Consider the following 21,924-nt stretch of genomic DNA (forward strand, 5'->3'; position numbering starts at 1 on the left):
AGGGGGAGAAAGCCTAAGAGAATGTCTTTGTAGAATGATTTTCTACCAAAATGAGTAATGTATGTAGTTAGAGAAGATGAAATGAAATGAAATGAAATTTTGAGTTTTACGTCCCACGGTTATGCCGGTCAGGCTAAAGGAGACGGTGATAATGAATAATGAATGAAATGGTGGAATGAAGAAAGTGGGAGGAAACGGGAGAACCCCGAGAAAACCCACGCACACGGTGTTTGTCCACCACAAAGTTCACTTGGCGGGAGCAGGGTTTGAACCCGAGACCCCTAGCACCAGAGGTGAACGCTCTACCACTGAGCCACCGCGGCCCCCTTAGAGAAGATGAAAATGCACTATAATACATATTATAATATGAGATTCGATTCTACATTAAATTCATTATTTATTATCGAATTGAAATAGTGAAATTTATTGTGAAAACAGGATGTGAAATCTTGGGGAACAGGGGAATTTCCCCCAACTGAATATTTTTGGACAATATTCCCTCACTAAATCCTTGCTGGGGGGGGGAGCGGTAATACAGTGAAATAATGTCAGAAGTTTCCAAAGTAATTACCGTAATTCATATGTAATCAACGTGAATTTCATATTTAATTAGATGAACTAGTGATCAGCGGTATACTCGTAATACCTAACTTTGTATAGTTTACTACTTCTGAATGCCCAAATACGTGAACTTTCTATATCGAAACTTTGAAGCATAAAAGTGCGCAAAGCTTTTTTTTAATTCTTCAGTCCTCCAGTTTCCTTCCACTTCGATATCATGATTTCGCATTCTGATGAAATATATTAAATACCGGCAGGAAAAATACTAATATATAACCTCCCTTTTAGATGCCCCTCCAACCACGCGCCCGGGGCATGTGCTTCGCTTCCTCCCCTATAGTTGCGGCCCTGTGAGTTGAAAAAAAGTACATACAGCGGTATATGTAATGCTTTGACTTACAAATGCTATAAAGAAAGGAAGAATTGCAATTTTTGTTAAACTTTCGAAAGAAGCAATTACGGGGTTAAAAATAAGGTAGGAAAGGCAACACATTTGTATAAAAATGAAGTGAACACACACACTGGCCCATGCTTTCACCCAGCAGACGTATTGTTTTAAACCCCAAAATGTGACTTTTGGAATCTTGCACTTAGGTTCACAGCGGAAGCGACGAAATGACTTGACTCCAGTGCCGTTCCGTGGTAACTCAGCGCCTAGGAGGAGAGTATACGACGGCGCCTCCGTACATATGGATGAGATCGACAGACCAGCCGCGAAAGCCACCATGCTTGGCGCGAAGCGGTAAAAAATTTTCAAAATTAAACCCTGCTTTTTCTTGATTTTGAGCACTTTTAATTACTTTTTTCCTTGCATTTTATACATGTGTACACACATGCATTTTCCTCCCGAAGTTTGTGCCCCCTTACATCTGCACTCGAAATGGTCACCCCACCCCAAGGCACGGCACTGCTTGACATCCATTGTAGCTTTTCTCCCCACCAAACAACGCCCCCAGAAATCTTCTGTGATACCATTCTCAAAACACATTTTATTCAATTTTCCCTACTCGAAAAGCCCTGTAAATAGAGTCTTACTGCAAAACAACTGAAATAATCTTTTGTTTTCCTCCGCATTAATATGATCACTTTTTGTTTCAAAGGGAAAGGTCTATTCACACACAAATCAGACACGATTACACAATATATTCACTCTGGTATCAAAATCTACTTCCCTTTGAGATTTTACTATTAGAAAAAAAACCTCTTAAATTTGTCAAATTTACATACTATACATAGTAAAAAGTTTATACTAACCAGTCACTATGTTGTTCTTATTTTAATAGGCGTATTAATTCTTATTATTCTCTTATTAATCTCCAGAATCTGCGTGTTGTCTTGTATACGCTCTTGTATCAAATTCTTTTGCATCCAACGCTCTACCTCCAACCGAAACGCTTCTTCTGTCTTTGTTTTAATTTTGCACGCACCTCTATTCAGGTTTTGTCAGTGATACAATTTCCCGGTTTTTCATTAAAGATTCTTCAAAATGTTTAGGAATATTAAATGAACAAAAGTGAAGTGTGATCACTTGCAGAATCGGATTTAGGTTTAGTGGGGCCCTAGGCTGTTGAAGGTAATGGGTCCCTTTACGTGTCCAGGTGAACGTAGGGCTGTTCCGATAATCGAATAATCGATAACAATTCGATAAAATTTCAAAACCGTTTCATCGATAAAGAATTTTAAGTTTATCGAGTTATCGAACTTTCGAGACTCCCGAAATGTTTGAGACTCTCGAAATGTTCGAGACTCTCGAAATGTTCGAGGCTCCCGAAATGTTCGAGACTCCCGAAATGTTCGAGACTCCCGAAATGTTCGAGACTCCCGAAATGTTCGAGACTCTCGAAATGTTCGAGACTCTCGAAATGTTCGAGACTCCCAAAATGTTCGAGGCACTCGAAATGTAATAAACATTAGACAACTTCGAGACACTCGAACTGTTCGAGAGTCTCGAATTGTTAGAAAGCAGCAAATACAGAAATATATCAATATGATCGCATTTGTAGAGTCGCTTGAGTATTTTGAAAAGTTTGGGATTATCGGAGTGTTCGAAAGAAACAATGTATTCGAGGTTATCATAGTTGTATATAATATGTATTACATATATGCAGGGTGTTCATTTTAAAACTTCTCTCCTTAGCAATGAAGTGAAGGAAAAGTTTTTTTTTTTTTTTCATAGATCTGTACAAGGTTTAAGCAGACTGTCAGAAGAGGCAAAAAGGAAGAGAAAACATACATCACTCGAATGGAATTGGAACCCAAGACACCATTAGTCTACTAATAGTCACTTTGCCGATTGCGCCAATAACGGGGCAGGCAGAAATATAATTTTACATATGATTAAGACAAATACAACTTTGCAATAACTATCAGATGAAGAAAGTTGTTTGACGAGTTTGGCTGCAAGAAGGAATCATTGGAGAGGTGAAGGAGCCGAACTGTCCATCACAACTTTTGATAATACCCGAAACTTCGATAATACTCGAAATTTCGATAATACTCAAAATGTCGATAATACCCGAAACTTCGATAATACTCGAAATGTCGATAATACCCGAAACTTCGATAATACTCGAAATTTCGATAATACTCGAAATTTCGATAATACCCGAAACTTCGATAATTTCAAATACTCGAACGGTTTCGAGTAACCGATGACAACTCGATAAATTTTCACTCCCGAAGTTCGATAGGTCCTCAGCCTTATCGAACATCCCTAGGTGAACGTAGGCACCCTATATACAGAAATGGATAAACTAATGATATTTTAGGAAGCAGACTAGCAGAAGGGGCGCCATTACTTACATCATAGTAGCCTACACAACAGGAAGCACTCTTGCTAAATCCTACGTATATGTAAATTTTACTTTGTTGATTGATTTTCCTATACATTGGAAATGGATATCCAGTTTTCTTCAGGTTTTCGGGGCCCCAAGACAGTGGGGCCCTAAGCTATAGCTTGTTTAGCTTATACGGAAATCCGACATTGATCACTTACAACAAGTAAAGAAGCTTTCAACGAATATATCAATTTATTTCAAGATAGGAAACTACACAAAATTTATGCCAAGTCTATAAAAGAACTGATAATGATTGGCAGCACGAAGTAAACGGCATTCTTAAAATTACCAGCTAGGTATTTTAATTTGCCAACTTGTTAAGAAATTGGGAAGTTGGGGAGTGGGGGGGAGGGAAGCTCCACTCTTACCCCCCTTAACGACGCCCCTGGATACCCGACTATTTTTCGATTGGTATGGTTAAATAGTATTTTCCATACTATTTTACCGTAAATTATTAATTATATGTAAACTTTGTTATTTTTAAATGACAAGCGAGGTAATCTTACGATGATGTTTTATAAGCTGGTCATTTGGGGGGAAAGAACTCATTTGGGGGGGCCTGGCCCCGGTGGGCCCCCCGTGGCTACACCCCTGTATATACTGTATAGTAAATATTACTATCACCATTAATAATAAATAAATATGAATAAATACTGTATATACCAGTGAATTAATGTACTCCAAGCCTGGATATCTACCTTATAATAAACCTTAATAATTATTAATTTGAATAATATTTAATTTTCCCTTTAATATTTATATCTTCTACCAGCAAGGTCGCAAGACGTACCTTGCATTTGAATCGGGGAAGGGGAAGCGGTAAATTATTTAGAGCACAGGGGTGTACAATACATAAATACGGGTCTGCTGAAAAGTGACATTTTTCGAAGGATGTTTATATTGTCAGGAAGCAGAGGTGGATCTAGAAGGTAAAAACTGGGGGACAATCAGCCCCCAGATTATGATAGATATATCATGAGTTTACTATGTTTCTGTCACTCAAAAAACTGGGGAGTCTAACCCTGCCTAGATTCGCCACTGTCAGGAAGTCTATTTTGAATTTCTTTAAAGTTTTGTTTTCTTACTAAAACTTACACGTCTTACTCAACGTCTAGTGGTAACTTACACATTTTGAGCTTATTCTGTGCTGTGTAAGTAAGATATGAGCGAGGCTCAAAAGAACTATCAATGCTACATTTTATGGAAACAATTCTAGCAGTGAACGAATCAAACTTCAGAAAACAGCAAAATGACACACAGAATATATCAAAAAGTGGCTTAACTTATAAAATGACTAGAAATGGCAAAAAGCATATGGCTAGAAAAGCCAATAGTGGCTTTTTGAAAAATATTTGGCTAGACAGGTTCTCAAACTGGCAAGATCTAGCCATAAGGTGGCTAATTTGGCAACCCTAGTTCACACGCCTCAAAATTTCTCCTTTGAGACGAGAGCTTTTTCGTGGGTAAGCGCTTAGTTTCCACGCCTGTGGCGTGAAAGACCTGGGTTTGATTCCCGGCGGGAGCTCATGTTGGTCGGATCCCACGTTAATCAGTAGGTCCACGTCTCACATAACCACGTTGCTGAAAGGGGCGTTAAACTGAAAATCAACTCAACTTTTGAGACGAAAATATTTCCTTTCACACACCACGCAACATATGACTGACTGATTGATAGACAAATAGATAGATAGATAGATATAGGGTGTTTCAAAAGTTTCAGAATCCCGCGGTACTTCTGGAACAACTTTTATAAAGGTAATTGGTGAGTATTTTGAATTATATGACAGTAGCCAAACTCCTTGTATAAAAATTGCTAGTAGTTCTCGGTACTGTGAAAGTAATATTACAGCAACGAGCAATTAGAGCCTTGACTTCTCACTTATATTCAAATGACATTAACTAATCTTACATGAAATTTAAATAATAAAAACATAATACAGTGTTAACTAATAAAGAAAAGGGCAATTTGAGTGATAAGTACTCACCTACGACGAACATGGTCGACACCACACACTGCTCCCCGCAATAGAAGTTGTGTACTAAACAATACTGAAATGTCTATTTAATGGAACGTTCCACAATGAATATAAGTTCGTAATTGTATGAATTGTACTGAAAATAAGTATGCTGCTACATGTACAGCAAATTCTAGCTAAAGTAGTTACTATTTGAAACATGTTTATAAAGGGACAAATACGAATATTTACACTTATTTACACAGACAATCACATAGCTTGAACATTCAGTCTTAAGTTTCACAATGAGGTCCCGAACTCTGAAAAGGATTTATCTTCTATGTTCGTCGGTCACTTTGAAAGAGTTGCAATCGCTTGAAGTGAAGATTGCACAACCGTAACAGCTGCCATAACTTCTCAGCTGGTCTTTTTTTTTTTTAACATTTTTTCTAACACTTTTTTTGTTTAACACTTTATATCCGACACGATGCTGAATATGCGTTCAACTTTCGCATTTGAATGAGGTAACGAAACTGTTAGAGAAGCTAGTTTCGAAATGTTTGAGAATTTCAACATTCCTTCAAAATATTTCAGCTGAGAAATGTAGTACCACATCTAATCAGTTGGTTTTTAACTTAGCTCTAGTATTTCTTCTTCGCTCAATCAGTGGGGAAGGCGCCTCCATTCTGCATTTCATTAAATATGTCTACATTAAGAGGAAGCCTAGACTAATTTTTCCGTCGCTTCAACACAGAAATCAAGAACACGGAACCTAATGTTCTTAGCACCTTCTTGCGGTAACTCTTTCAATAAATCTTTTCATTCTAGCCCGAGAAATATCTCGTCCAAAGACACAATTTCTTGAATTTGAAAGATTGATGCTATAATCAGATAGTAAAGAAGATGCAGAAAATTTTGTAGCAAAGACTGAAAAATTTCCCTTAAATTTTCAGCTAGAAATGATAGCATAATTTTTCGGGACTGAAAAAGCACATTGAAAGAACTGAAATAGTTCAAAGAATTCTTTTAAAAAACTTCGTATATTAATTAAGTTCACCAAAAATAAACTTGGCACTTTTTAGTTTGTCTTCTGCGACAGCTGCTTGAAAATACTTCTAAAATATCTCCAATTTGCTAGAACTCGCACGATCCACTGGTGAAGAGACAACCATCGAGTCCCTGATACTTGAAATTCATTTCTTTGCCACATTCATGTATTCTTGAATTTTTGTCAGTACGATACACCTTTTGGAGCTTCCTGAAATATACGAAACGAAGCAATTCTTCTGGGATTCATGGCTAAGTTTCACATGCCTTACTGGCAACTATGTGACAGAGTGACAAATACATCGCATAAGTGCAAGATTTGAATAATCTTGCTTCAGTAACTCAGCGCAAGAATTTTTGCTATCGACCATTACACTTGCTCCATCACACCCTAAACTAATAATGTTTTCTACACGTATGTCTTTCTCCCGCAGACATGAGATAAATTCAGAATATATTTTGTCTGCTGAACAGTCTTTGACGTCCAGTTTAACAAGTTCCAGAAGCCAGGTTTGAACGAGAATATTGAAGGGGGGTACTTATCGAGCCATCACACAATGCTCTTATTGCAAGAAATGTCACTACTTTTTTCCACTAATATTGACAGTAGAGTATTTTTTAAGCACACAACTATCCTGTAGGTTTCAACCTGGCCCAGTACATTTTTATCAATAGCCGTACATTTTGTTCTTTTTAATTTTATATTTTTCACTATTTCTGAATCTGGAAGAACATCTTTTAGCAAAGACAAAAGGTGATCAGCAACCTGAAATGCTACATTGTATTCTGCGAAAAATGCTGCAATTTTAATTTTAGCATTTTTTACACCATCAGACTATTCACTTGCTTTTGGTAAGCCTATGAAACTTGATTTTACGGACCGTTATCTTTTAATATTCACTGAATGCTTTTGTCTATTACAATGTTTTTCTAAGTCTCTCTTCCCACAGTTCAAAACAATATTGCACGCTATGCACCTACATTTCACTTCATTCCCTTTTACTGGGTGAAGCCAATCTTCGAATTGCGGTTCTTGCAGCTATTCAGAACGAAGTTTTTCTTTTTTTCACTTGCTTCCGCGAAATTTTCTCGTCAGCAGAAAGTTAGTTTCTTTTAGCTCTTATTTTCACTGGTGTTGTGGATCCTTTTCCTGAACACTGCACTTCCATTATATTGAACACAACAGAATGGAATCAAAACAACTGATTCAGAATATGAAAACACACACACAAAAGAGTACTACTTTAGAAATATTACCAAAATTAGATTATTAGAGTTTAGCTCTACTATTAGAACACACCAAAACAGTCGTCTAAATTATCCCAATTACACTCCAAAAGATCGGAAAACAAAGCTTTTGAATTCTACATATATTTGCTACAACTCTGGTCCCCCTCTTAGAGACTTCAAGACTTAGAGACTACTTCAACTGTGCCCCTTCTGGCGCTATTCTCGATGTGTGTTTTCCCGTACCTCCCTCGAAAGAGGAGGGACAAGTTACTGTGGCCGAGATCTTTCAATTGTTGGATGATAGTTACAATTATTATGTTTATATTATTATTGGTATAAATTCCTCTTTTGACATTTCCATGTATGGTGTTACGGATATTTCTTATATATTTTTTATAAGTTCATTACTTTATTTATATGTATTACAATTAATTTGTTGTATCTATATCCCACACGTATTTATGACTCAGGGGTATAACTCGCATAAGCTCTGTAGCCATTTGAGCTGCAGAAGAAACAGTCCATTTATTTAGCTAAACTGACGAATTACAAATTTATAAGCCGGGCGTTCTTACAAATTACAACTCTGAGCAGGGATTGAACCTAGGTTGTCGGCTATCAACCAAGCTCTTTTAATCTTGCATTCTACCGTCTGAACTAAGACAGCAGAACAAAGAAAATGCTTCTAAATGGGTCACTTTATATATATATGAACAAACATCTGTACAAGTAACAACATCCATCAGCAAAGTTATAAATTAAAATGCGGACTGATTCATCTATTGCACATGTGAATAACTTTGAATTTATATAACTACTCCAATTGACCGGTAAATTCCAACCATTATAGTATTAAAATTATTGGTATCTCAGTTCCTATGAAAGAGGGTTGATATTGCATTTTGGTAGATTGTCACCACCCAATCTATAAGTGTTGCCAACCTATATAATAAACATCATTACTTCAAGTAAAAAAGTTTATTAAATGGATGCCCTGCAAACCATAAAATTGAGATATTCGAAAAATATAAAATACTAGCACACTCAGCATAAAATTGAAATCTTTTAAAAAATAATATTTTTCGAAAATTAAACATAAATTCGTAAACTATTCCAAATTTCCGAAATTTTTGTTTTGTTCAAACAGTTATTTATTACAAAAATTCAAAAATTCAAACGACATTCAATAGGGAATTAAAGTGGAACTTTCTCTAATGTATTTAATATTGCCTATGTATATGGATAAAATTACAAAATAGTTTTATGTCTATTATAACCATAAAAATGCTTAAATTTATACATGTCAATTCAAGTGAGTATATTAATAGTAGAATCTTCTATTAACTTCGTTTTCAATTGAAAATAATGATTTGTGAAACTCAGTCCATCATACCTCAAAGAAAATAAACAGCCACTAATTTCGAATACAATTTGCGTGCTGTTTTGTACATCTTTTACGATAACATTAAATCTATTGGTAAGAATAAATTTCTTTTGAGGCTCCTTACTAACAACCCAGTTTTTCCTTGCATATATTTTTTTTTACAAAATTTCATTTTTAAAAAGCAGTTAATGCTTAGAATATCCATTACAGAGGTCCTTCAAGCTATCATAGCACATAAAGGTTTATTCAGAAAGCGCGCAGGTTTTGTTACACCAAATTATGAACTTTATTTTTTCAAAACACTAACAAAATTTATAAGCATGTTCATCACACATTCCGATTTCAGGTATGGTGAATGACTGGAGAATTCTCTGAACTAAAGAACATTATATGCCCAATTCTTGGGAACGGCGAGGAACCGAGTTCATTGGACTAACAGCCACTCTATCACGAACCACCCAGGGTGTTTTGCTCAGAACGACCACTTCGACAACACCCAGAATTTTTAATGTTCACTGTTAAACCTGTTTCAATGATCTTTTTCATAAGTCTGCGAACTGTTGATTCATTCAGTGCCTCATTTCGCCCTAGAATCGCGCGAAATCGCCTAATAATTGCTGCATGACTCTCCGTTCTGATAAAAAAAATCATAATTAGCACACGTTGTGGACTGAAGAAATTCAGATTAAGGCGACAATTGGAATGTGTGTGGGTAGAGCAACAATACAAAACAATGTTGGGAACCGAGAAACAAACATTTGCAAGATGATTCGAAACCGCTGAGCTTTTTGAATTACCCTATAATTTTTTTTTTCATCTAAATGTGTTAATACTCTTTCACCAGTATATTTTATTGTAATCAATTTCCATAAGGTTATTTGATATGGTCTACCTTCCTCTAGATCTTGTAATTTAACAATTCTTAAAACTTTAATAGCATTTCTTTTGTTTAATTGTGATGTCATTTACTGATTTATTCTATAGAAAATCTAAAATTCATTTGTATCAACACAATACTAATCACCTTTGAGCCCAGTATATTTAATATACAAACTATCTTTAATTATTTTATCTAAAAAAAATTCTGCCATGTTTTGTAAATCGAGCAGCAAGTAACATTCTATAAACTCATTATATTCTGTTAAAATGCTTTTCCCAAAGTTGGTTTTTACCTTTCCCATCTTTTCAACTTTATATTCCTTATTTATTTTTAAGTCTTAAATTAATATTAGACTTTTGTTCAATATTCTCAATCTTATTCAAGAAGTCAATATGATTCCCCATGAATATAGAAAATCTTTAAAGCCAATTTCGTTTTTTACATGATGTGATCCAACACTTACATTCTTTTGCGTTGGATGTTTAGAAATTAAGACTAATGAGTGCAAAATAGACTTATTAATAAATATCATTTGAGAATAGTGCAACTCCGGCGTTTTACCGGGGTTAATATTTTTTCATATTGTCTTACCTTCTTTATCAACATGTTTTCATATTACTTTATCTGTGTGTGTATATTCTAAAATTTCAGCAACATCTTTACCCTTAAACCATATATTACCATTGAAACTGTTGCAAGTTCATGTAAGATTAAGAAGTATTATCCAGATTCGTTAAAGAAAATTAACTGCCATGTACAGCTGGATTTTTACTCTCTGACTTGGTGGGTAAAATTTCATGATATTTTTACTTTTTCATCGATATGTTGTATTATTGCTTCATCTGTGTCTTTATTCTAAACGTTCAGCAACATCTTTACCTTTAAACCACACATTCCCTTAAGCTTCTTTAGTAATGAGATTAATTCTTTATTAAACAACTTTTACGGATAATAATCCATAGATGTCAATTCATATAAACATTACAACGGAACACATTTAAGATTCTTCAATTACTTTCTCATTCTTTGAATCACATGTAAAATTCTTTATTATCAACAAATCTATATTATCAACCAATTAAATTATATTATCTACAAATTATCAGCTACTGCTTCTGTAAAATCTACAACTATCTCCGCATTTGTTCCTTCATTTACAGATACACTCATTCTTCTGCTACAATTAATCACATACATTGGTCTATTTTTAATGAACACATCTCGATCATAATACGTTTCTGTATTCCTATGTTATTCTCTTAAATGCAGTGTAATTTTCACAGGTCTTGAAATAATTTCTCTCTATAATATTGGTAATTTTTAAGTTCCTATTTTCTTTCGGAAACAGCTCATTACGACCATTCTTAAGATTATATATATATATAACTTCACAATGATCAAATGTGCTATTATCTTCATTTTGATTTAGACTTCTACCAGTTTGAAATTTCACCATCAAGAAAGTGACCAATGGATTGTTAACACTGTATTCTATGTTTCCAGCTAAATAGACTATCTTTAAAATATTTTCAGCCCAATCTTTCACCATGCAAAGTACAAGCTTCATGTAGTAGTATTATTTTGATATAACTACATGCAGAACGAATCACACCATTTTATATTTTATATATAATTACACAAAGCAGAAAACTATTCAAATTAGTATTTATATTGATTATAGTAAAATATATACCGAATTACAAAATTTGTGTTTCTAGAAAAGACTGCTACTAGAACTAAAGTTCCTTAAAATACTGCTCGACATTCCGCTGGTTCCTGAATACTCTATCAAAGAATATTTTGTTGCTTCGAACTGCTTTCGTAGACTATTGTATTCTTCTGTAATAGCTCGAAACCCTTTCTTTTCTAGAGATAAGTATAAATCTAACTGGTGCTGAAGTAAAGCGCGTTCAGATTCAACAGAACTATGCTTGTCTTTCAAATCAATCATCAGTTTTGACAAACTATCTATGGCACTGGTAGGGTATGTTTTCAACATTAGTTTGAGATCCAATTTCCTGAAAACAATTGAAAATAATGACAATTATACATACTGTATATATAAAATATATGTAATGTTTCTAAACAGCATCAACAGCGTTTGGGAGGGAATTCCTGACACCAAGACTAGGCGAAACGTTTAGACAAATTTGGGTGCAAACAGTGCTTTCTTTAGGCACGGTGCCTTGACTAGCCGAAAATATGTCGGAAAATGCAAAAGAAAAATCATAACAAAAAACAAAAAGTCTTTAGATCAAAGTTGGTCTAAAGGAAATGAATATTATGTGAGGCTTTAAAATAGCCCAAGTGCATGGAGCTAAAACCAGTCAAGAATCAAAGTTCAGTGATAACTTTCGTAACAACTGTTTTAATTTATTCAATGTTGTTCTCATTATCATGTATTCTATCACCAATTGTTGTACTTTTGTTGAATATTATACTTAAAACTATAAATTCACATCTTACAAATTCGTTCGTCGTTTGTTAGCAAGACATTAAACTGTAATCAACCATGTTATCTATCTAAGTACTTGTAGAATGTGTGCAATTATGCCCAATCGGCCGCGTTTTAAAAATTTATCAAGTAGGGATGCGCACGAGACGAGTCGAGACAGAATTTGCCTGACAAAATTCGAGTCGAGACACAGCTCTTCCAATAGAGAAGAATACATTTTTCGAGTCGAGACATCACTTTTACAGAGAACTTTCGAGACGAGACAGCCTCAAATCTTGTCTCGTACGCATCCCTACATGTTATGTCTGATACCTCGTCAAAGCTGACTACCAAATACCAAAATCGGATATGAAAATTTTCTGGTTTTGAAAATTTCTCTTCGTTTTTACTAATGTAATGTTTCTTACTAATAAGTGTTCAGAATTGTTTCAATTCTGTGGAGTAAAGCAAACGTATAAAAACGATTTTTTGCAAAATTGTAATTTATTTTACACCTTTGTCCATATGGTTAATTACAAGAAACTACAGGATTTTTTTTCCCCACATGAATGATGTAATGTAAAATAATCTATGGAGAATTCAACTTTCTGAAGATTTTAAGGTGGATCACCACCCGGAAGTCAGTGCATATTTTAACTACTGCACAATAAAACGTTAAATATTATAAATATTGTGTTATAAGATAGAATTATGTTTCAGTATTTGATTATATCTCCTGATATCGAAAGAAACGACAAATAAGAGAAAATATTTGATTCGTTTTAAAATGAGCATACAAGATGGCACTTGCTGTTAGATTTTACTAGAAGTGCTGTTTTATGCAAATGTTTATTTGTATGTGTAAAATATTTTAAAGTAACGATCTTATTACGAAATAGATATATTATTTGACCGATTTTCGTGTTATGTTTTACATTTTATTTAACTATTAATTTACATTTAAGGAAATAGATTTTGAGAAGAAACTTGTGAAGAACGCCATAATGCGTTATTGCCAAATTTGTACGTTTACTGTGGTAGTCACAATAAGAAAATTTCTGGATTGTAGCTTTGCTGTTCGAGAAGCGCAACTTAGCTGTGAATTCTGGTAAGGGTCGAATTAATTTCTCCAGTAAGTATCCAAGCAGAACTCCATGGTTACTTCCTTTATTACCTGACATCAGTAAACACTCGACACAATCTGGCAACTCCGCACTCTTCAAGCAGCGTTTAGCATAGCACCGAGAACACATTTAGTGATCCACCATAAAATCAGGCAAACCACATTCTTACATATCCCTTTCTTGAAAATGGCTACACTTATCAAGGAAACATCTAATTCCTTGTTCCACATATATATCTATATAGTGTTGTTTGTCGTCTCATATAAAATTTGACAAAATTTTCCAATTTCTGCTATAAAAATTATAAAGAACAGACAATTCGTGTTTGTAAGGATATTTTGTATAAATAAATTCAATAAATGAAATCAATCATCTTTTAGTTACAATTTAAACATGTAAGTACGTACACGGTGCATCATTCTTAGTCATTCTTATTAAATTAGAATTTGTTCTTTAAAATTGGAAGAATTAAATAGAAGCGACAAGTTACCTACACAAATATTAAAAGATACGAATTCTTTTTCAAGCATTTTTATTACGAACGGGATTTTCCCGAAAAAATACAGCAAATTTCATTTTGCTTTTTATAAGTAACAAAAAACTGTTGTAAAGAATTTATATAGGTAAAAGACATATTATGCTTGTTTCCATATATTTATCTGCTCTTAAATATACACTTTTTAGAATATAAAATATTCATTTTAAAAGAAATACGTATTCATTTGAAACTGAATAACCACAATTAAAAGTAACGTACATTAATTTTCAATGTTTAATAGTTTTATTTTTGTTTATTTACTTTTAATTAATATTAACTATCTATGTTAGGTATGGCTACACTGAACTGGGTCGTCACAAATTCCTCTCGCGAAGTTTGTAACAATGAATCCACATTACTAAAGGTTGTAAGTACTCTTTTGATATCAAATTAGCATTACATACACACATCGCTGATCGCTGTTAATACGTATCTTTTAATACATTATATCAATATCTGCTGTTGAAATTCAGCACCGATGTTTTTCAGCACTGAGAGATGGATCTGCCATTGAAGATGAAATGCAAACTGTTTGTATTGTGTTAAAACTCTTTATTCATCGCTAATCAAAGCCGGAATCCCGTGCACTACAGGCGCGCGCGCTAGCCACTAGACCATCAGAGAGAGCTATTTTATCTATAGCAATTATAAAATTGTTCCGTAATTTTATGACATTTGATTTTTATTAATTATCAGTTTATCCATTAAATTTTACATTAACTTTCATAGTTCGGAACAATTCTTATTACATACCGTAAACTGGGTATACGTTGGCCCATTTTTCTTTATTTTCAAAATTCCCATTCTAATATCTCCTAAGATTAGGGAGTTAATTTGATGACATTTCTCCTTGTTAAAATGTAATCCTTTGGCTTTCTTTTGAAAGCAATAAATAATCAATTTGACCAAGAATGATGATTATAGTTCCAATTTTTTGATGCCATGCAAGAATTTTCATAGTTTGAGCTTAACTTTAGTCCATTTGTCAAAATGATTAATTAATACACGAAAGTATTATTGTAACACTGTATTTCAGAAACAGAAGAGAACAGAATATTATCAACACATTGGTGAAATTATCAATGTTTTCACTCTATTTCAATCGAACGAGAAATATCGTTCAATGATCATATTTGTATTCTACTTGGGGGAATATACGAAACTTCTATAAAAGAACGCCACAAATTTCTGAATACTTAACTTAAAATTCCTGTATTGCAAACATAGGGATGAAATCACTTTGTACAATTTAGAGGCAAACAAAAATATCATGTAATGAAAATCTCTCTGAGTGGATGAATACTTAACATCCAAAAATAAGAGCACCATATTCTTCATTGCGGTAGAGTACTTTACCGGTACCAGAACTCAGTTTTAGGAAAAAATCTTGCAATTCAGGCACTGTATATCCTCTTTTGGAAGCTAGTGTGAGTTAATTTTCCTTATTACATCGCACCATTTGTATACATTTCATCTTTAATATTGGGCTAATTCCAACACAAAATATGGGCCAATGTTGCCCCACGCGATTAAATGCTTAATTTGTGCGTATTTGAACAAACATTTAAGGCGTTAGCTTATTAATATTCGCTAATGAACATTTTTTATATTCTACTTATTTGTGCAATCAAGATATGACACTTCAATGAGCAAAAGTTGTGAAACTTGAAATATAACAAATGTTTACTTGCTAACAATTGCTATTATTTTGATTCCCACGTTCTGGAAACAAATCACTACCGCCAATATACATGTGTTCTCAATGTTATAATACTTCGATCCACAACTTTTCTTACTGATAGAAACCATAATAACAATGTAGAAAAAATCAAATCTTACTTCTCCCTTGGGCCAAAGTTGCCTTTAAAGGGCCAAAGTATACCCAGTTTACGGTAGTACTAAAAAATCCCATTTAAAGTTTTAATTCTGATCAATTAATTTTAGTTGATTAACAGTTAATTTAACAGTTATATTTTCCCGATGTTAATTTTTAATTTAACTAATTATTTTTTCAGAGCCTTAATCCATTAACATTTTAATTTCTTCAAGTAGGTAATAACTGCAGCATAACATGATCTAAACGGCGTGACAAACATCTTGACATTTGAAGGCGGCGCTCCAAGTTCCCTTTAAATGCTGCTAGCAAATGAGAGGCCTGCGGTATTGCCACGTTTATTTTGTACAACTCACTTCAGTCTATCTCCTGCCACCTGATCGCGCTGTAGTTCGTCTGCTTAGCTAAGCCATAGCCCATACCCCTTTGCCACTTGGCAACGTCACATCAGAGCTTGCGTTTTATTCGTTTAGCTAAAATGCCAAGATATTTGTCACAGGCTTTAATTTAAGATGTTGGAGCGAGATAGTGTACAGTGGTGACTCGTCCTTTCATTTCACTTGCGTTAATTATTGCGTTTTGAGTATCTAATTCACGCTAACCATTTTTGATGATAACAACAGAAACTAATGTTCCAGGGTTATGCTTAATAATAATAATTAGCTACACCTGATTATTATTATTATTATTATTATTATTATTATTATTATTATTATTATTATTATTATTATTATTATTACTGCACACTCCTGCTTAGCTCAATGATTAGTGCTCTTGCTTTCAGTACTGTAATCTCGAGCCCAACTCCCCGGTGCGAGCTTGAGATTTTCCGGTGTTGATCCAGCATTGTGTGACAATTGGAGAGCTGCATGGTTGAGAGGTAGCGGTCAAATAAGCCAGAAATAATAGTAATACACCACAAAGGGTAAAGGTCGTGGACTAAAGATAAAACAGACAGGGCCAATCATTCTGCTCGCCGAAGGCGCTGAAGCCCGACATTTACAACTAGCCGAAGTGCCCGTTTCTCTCATGGAAAGAACGTTCAATGAACATGAAACCACAAGTTTGAATCAGTGGCGTAACTAAAGTTTTGGGGGCCCTCCCGAAGACAGTGGGGAGCGGGGCCCCTTTTCTACGTCCTACTTAACGATTTGGGGCCCCCCTGATGGCTTGAGGCCCCCCGCAATGCGGGGTCTGCGGGCCCTTTATTTACGCCCCTGGTTTGAATACTCTAGAATTACCTTCCTTCCTTCCTTTAGAAGTGGAATTTTAGAAAACTTTGAAAGAGTGTTCACTCGTATCTAATGAATACTTGGTATGTACTAAACTTCACACCTCCAAGTTTAGAAAGTCCAAAAATTCGACAATATATGAATATAAATTCGGAAATTAGAATATTATATTGTCTTTTCCTCCTTTAGAAGTGAATTTTTGTAAAACGCTGAAAAAGTTTTATCTTATTTTTAATGAAGTGAAGTGCTTATATACTGAATTCCAAAGGTCCAACTTAAGGGAACTCTCACACTGTGCCTTTACCGAATAAATAATTTGAATATTATAGAAGGCGCTCCTTTTACCCATATAGAAGCGAAAATTTCAGAAACACAAGTATTCTCCTACTCTTAATTACGAGTTAAATTACCCAATTTCAGACCTACATTAAAGAGCACTTTCCTTGAAAGAGCACTTTCTGGATAAAGGAATGGAAGTTTCAATGTTATAAAAATTGCTCCGCTTTACGAGCAGAATTTAGAGAACTCTGATACACGTACGCATATATATATATATATATATATATATATATATATATATATATATATATATATATATATATATAAGAGAGAGAGAGAGAGAGGTAGATAGATATAGATATATAATGTCCCTTTGTTCCCTATAAAACGGATTTTTTTTTAAACGTAGGACACCTTTTACAGTTGAGAGGATTTGAGATACTTAGTCAGGGCATTTGGAAATTTGGATAGGACATAGGATTTGTGATGTAAGATCCAACCAAGAAAGGATTTTTGTAAATTCGACGAGAAATAAGGAAGAGGGGTGCTAATTATTATCTTTAAAATCTTGCAATCTCTGAAGGTTAGAGATACGAAATTCGGTATATGGATTTCTTATTTAAAATAATTAAACACATGTTCCAGCGTTTTTTTGATATTTGACCTAGAAGGGAAGAAAATGGGGTGAGAAGGAATAAGGGGTAGAAATTACAATTATTGTAATACCGTAATATATCCATATCTCGGAATATATTAAGGTTAGAGACATGGAATTCGGATTTAGACTTCCTATTTAAAATATAGAAACGTATTTCATCCGTTTTTTATTTGCCCTAGATGAGAAGAAAATAGTTGTTATAATTGGATGGCTTCGTTAAGATTAGAGACATAAAATTCGGTTTATTTTCCACTTAAAATAATTAAAGACATGTTAACGAGTTTTCAAATATCTCTTCTACAAGGGAAGAAAAAAAGAGTGGAGGCTGCAATTGTTAAAGTAAGATAGTTTTATCTCGAAATCCTTTAAGGTAGAAATGGGAATTAGTATTTAGGCCTTTACTTTAAAAGTAAACACGTTTCAGGAATGTTTGGTGTTTCCCTTAGACTGAAAAAAAAAAAAAAAGGTGAAGGTTGTAGTTGTTATAAGATAATCATATCTCGTATATATTATAGATAGACCTGTGCAATACTACGGAAACAAAATTGGATGCATAGAGATTACATTTGTGCGCATTTCGCCATCTTGATCTAGTGAAGTTAAAGTTGTGTTAAAAAAAAAGTGAGTATACTTCTTATTCAGAGAGTCTAATATGTCTTTCCATTTACTCCCGAATATGATTCACTATATCACGTGACAAATTCCAATTACAACGACCATAAAATTCAAATTAGATACTAAGATCAGTGTTGCCAATTTGGGGTACAGACGCTGAATCTAGGTAATTCAACTTTCAAGATAGTAACAACATATAAATTGTGATTTCGATTAGTGACTTTTTTGGTGATTTTTGTTGATGTTGGCTACTTAGGGTATAAATCTAGCGACCTTTGTGCTCCGAACAACTGTATCTTCTACGATTAAGCACTATTAGTTCGAAGCAGTTTTGATGTTTATTTTCTTTTTGTTTTAACCAGCGGTAGTGACAAGTTGGTTCCCCTACAGCGAGAGTTACTCCACAGTCCACTTTGTTTTCTATTAGCCCTTGCTCCGTAACGGGAAACAATTCGAACCTTCAATGTCCATTTAATTTCCACAACTTCTGTTGAGAGATACCAATAATTGATAGAAGCAGATTAGGTGTAGAAATCTAAGTGAAGTGGGTGTTACAGTTTTTATTGTGCATTTTTAAACATCTGAAACAAACATAGAATCCAGGGATGGAAACTGGTCAGTAAAGTCAATAAAAGTCAGTATTTTTGACTAAGTCAGTATTTTTGACTGTCAGTATTTTTTAAATAAGTAAGTAAAGTCAGTATTTTAGGCTCTTTGGAAGGTTAAACAAAAATTTTCAGATTTTAAAAGCAGTTTAAATGTTTTATGTATGCCCACAATGATGAATGAAGCATAACTGAGGCGGCTTAATAGTTTATGGAGGTGCTGCAGTTGGGTAATTTGTAAAAGGTATTAATTGTATGCCATCAGTAAAGAAATATTTATTGACATATATCCCAAAGTACGAAAGTCATTTAATATAAAAACATCTTAAGTCTGTTGAAAATTGACACGATGAAAGCAGAAGTACTGTTTACATGATTAAGTGCTCACTTTTTTACTCAGTTCACGGGATATTTCCAAAAAGAAGAGCCATTTGTCCACACCATGCACCATATGCTCAGGTCCATAACAAACACTGTTATGAATTGAATTTGCAAAACGTCAGCCCAGTTTTCTGTGGAAACATTCAGTGATGAGAAGTTTCCTTCCTTTGCAGGAAATCAATTGCGAAGAAGATATAAAAGAAGAGTTGAGTAAAGTGCATGAAGAGAGTAAACTAACTTCCTTGCATCAAGCAAGAAAACACTGTTGCTAATTATAAGCATATTTTCAAGAAGTTATATATGGTTTTTAAGCCTCTGTTAAAACATTTGGAGTGTTTAAATCCTAAAGAAAGAAGAAAAGAGGACAGCTGGAAGAAAATTGTCAAAATAGCTGAAACGTTGCCTATTCCTTACGAAGAAGACACATTTGTTGATGGGTGGAGATTATTAAGGTTAGAAGACGATGACATCACAACTATTGAAAAAATATAAGTTTCTTGGAACCAACTTGGACATTTTATCAGAGCATAAATTTTCAACGGTGTTAAAAATTGTGAAAGTAGTCCTCTCACTTTCACATGGCTCAGCTGAAGTAGGCATTGTGGGTCCTGATAGGGCTAACATGCCAGAGAGGGTTCTCAATCCTCATTTGCACATTAAGGGAGCTCTCCATGATATATATGATGGGAAGACACATCTTGTTTATATATATATATATATATATATATATATATATATATATATATATATATATATATATATATATATATATATCTGGCACATAACTGCTTACAAGAGTTATAGAGAGCTCTGTGAGCAGTAGAGAAAATTGGAGGAACAATAACAGGAAAGAGAAGCAAAGGATGAACAACGGGCGACTGAAGAATTGAAAAAAAAAAACACTTTTAATTGAGAAGTAACAATTGAAGAAAAAGATAGATTACTGAAGGAAGCAAATGAAACGACTCGCTCGGGAGAGTAATGCTCCCGGAAGTACGTTTTTTCGCGCGCTACTTTAGCCAGCTGTTTTACGCGCTATCCTAGCCAGTTGTTTTAAGTTGGTCACAAAATTTATATCATGGAGTACAAGGGGAACAAATTGAGTCCTGCGGGGCTTCTAATCCGTTCCTACTACTACTACTACTACTACTACTACTATTTATCTGCACAAAAGTAAATAAATTACTTTTTTGAGTATTATTTTCATATTATTTTAATTTAAAAAGTGTTATAAAAATGAAAAAAAAATAAAAACTTTCCTCGGGCCGGTTTGAACTCACGCCAAAAGAGAATTTTGTTACTAGCATATAGCGCTAGCCCACTTACTTTATTTTATTTTATTTTATTATTATTCACTTATTATTTACATTATTGTCGAATTACAATAATAAAGTTACATAATTGACAGTCATAATTACATTCTCAGTACAGAATATGTAATATAAAAATTTATAAAGATTGACCATAGAAGAGATAATTCAGATAATTAGCAAATAGTATTTTCTTTCTTGGCGGAGGGAATTTACCATATCGTAAGCACAGGAAGTCCTTGTACGTATGACGTGCTTCAGGAGAACAAGCCCACTCGGCCACGAAGATCGACGACAACTATCGTTTGATTTCTGCTATTTGAATGCAACGTGGCAAGAAATGGATAACGTCAACCAATCAGAGCTTTGTTTTTCGTTCCTACTTCCGGGAGCATTACTCTCTTGAGCTAGTCCTCAAATGAACGGTTGAGGCGCATATTTTTTAATCACGCTCGACCCTAGCCATAGGAACTAAATACACTGTTCTGATTGGTTGAAGTTATCCGTTTCTCGCCACGTAGCGTACATATAGCAGAAATCAAATGGTAGTTGCTGTCAGTTCTCGTAGCCGAGCGTGCTAGCGCAACAGGCTAGTAATCATAATCGCTTTTGGCGTAGGTTCAAATCCAGCCCAAGGAAAGTTTTTTTTTTTAATTTTCATAACACTTTTTCATTAAAATAAGATGAAAATAATAGTCAAAAAGTGATTTACTTACGTTACGCGTGCAGTTTTGCTATACAAATCCGTAGTATAAGTAGTAGTCGTAGTAGGAACGGGTTAGCAGCCCCGTAGGGCTCGTTTTGTTCCACATTGACCCCAGAAACGTGTGTGGTTTTCACTTTCGCTTTTTAACTGCATACGTGTCAATTAAAAGTTTAGTTTTTACGCTGAATACATTCTGTCCTCTAATTATTTTTATTTTTCTTATTCCTCTTTCTGTTTTCTTCCTTTTCATTTCTTCTTCTTTAAGCAGAATCTTCTCCCACTCTTTATTTATCGAGAATCCTGCATTCCAATTC

General features: G+C 34.2%; 2 protein-coding genes across 3 annotated transcripts in view; both read right to left on the reverse strand.

Moving 5' to 3' along the window:
- Nucleotides 1-5,520, reverse strand: part of LOC145664248 (DNA replication licensing factor MCM5-like) — a 114,123-nt gene extending 108,603 nt beyond the window's left edge. The window contains exon 1 of the transcript XR_014127344.1: nt 5,384-5,520. The gene's annotated coding sequence lies outside the window, so the exon portion shown is untranslated. The remainder of the gene's footprint in view (nt 1-5,383) is intronic.
- A 2,434-nt stretch (nt 5,521-7,954) lies between these two features.
- LOC145664250 (uncharacterized) overlaps nt 7,955-21,924 on the reverse strand; it is a 57,621-nt gene continuing 43,651 nt past the window's right edge. The window contains exon 4 of one of the 2 annotated variants that reach the window (XM_081730752.1): nt 7,955-11,912. In XM_081730752.1, the coding sequence (XP_081586878.1) occupies nt 11,609-11,912 (304 nt within the window). In that variant the 3' untranslated portion in view covers nt 7,955-11,608. The remainder of the gene's footprint in view (nt 11,913-21,924) is intronic. The other variant, XM_081730751.1, reaches the window with a different exon arrangement.

The sequence above is a fragment of the Thermobia domestica genome, chromosome 11, assembly GCF_964235325.1.
Source record: "Thermobia domestica chromosome 11, izTheDome1.hap1.1, whole genome shotgun sequence".
Lineage (NCBI taxonomy): Eukaryota > Metazoa > Arthropoda > Insecta > Zygentoma > Lepismatidae > Thermobia > Thermobia domestica.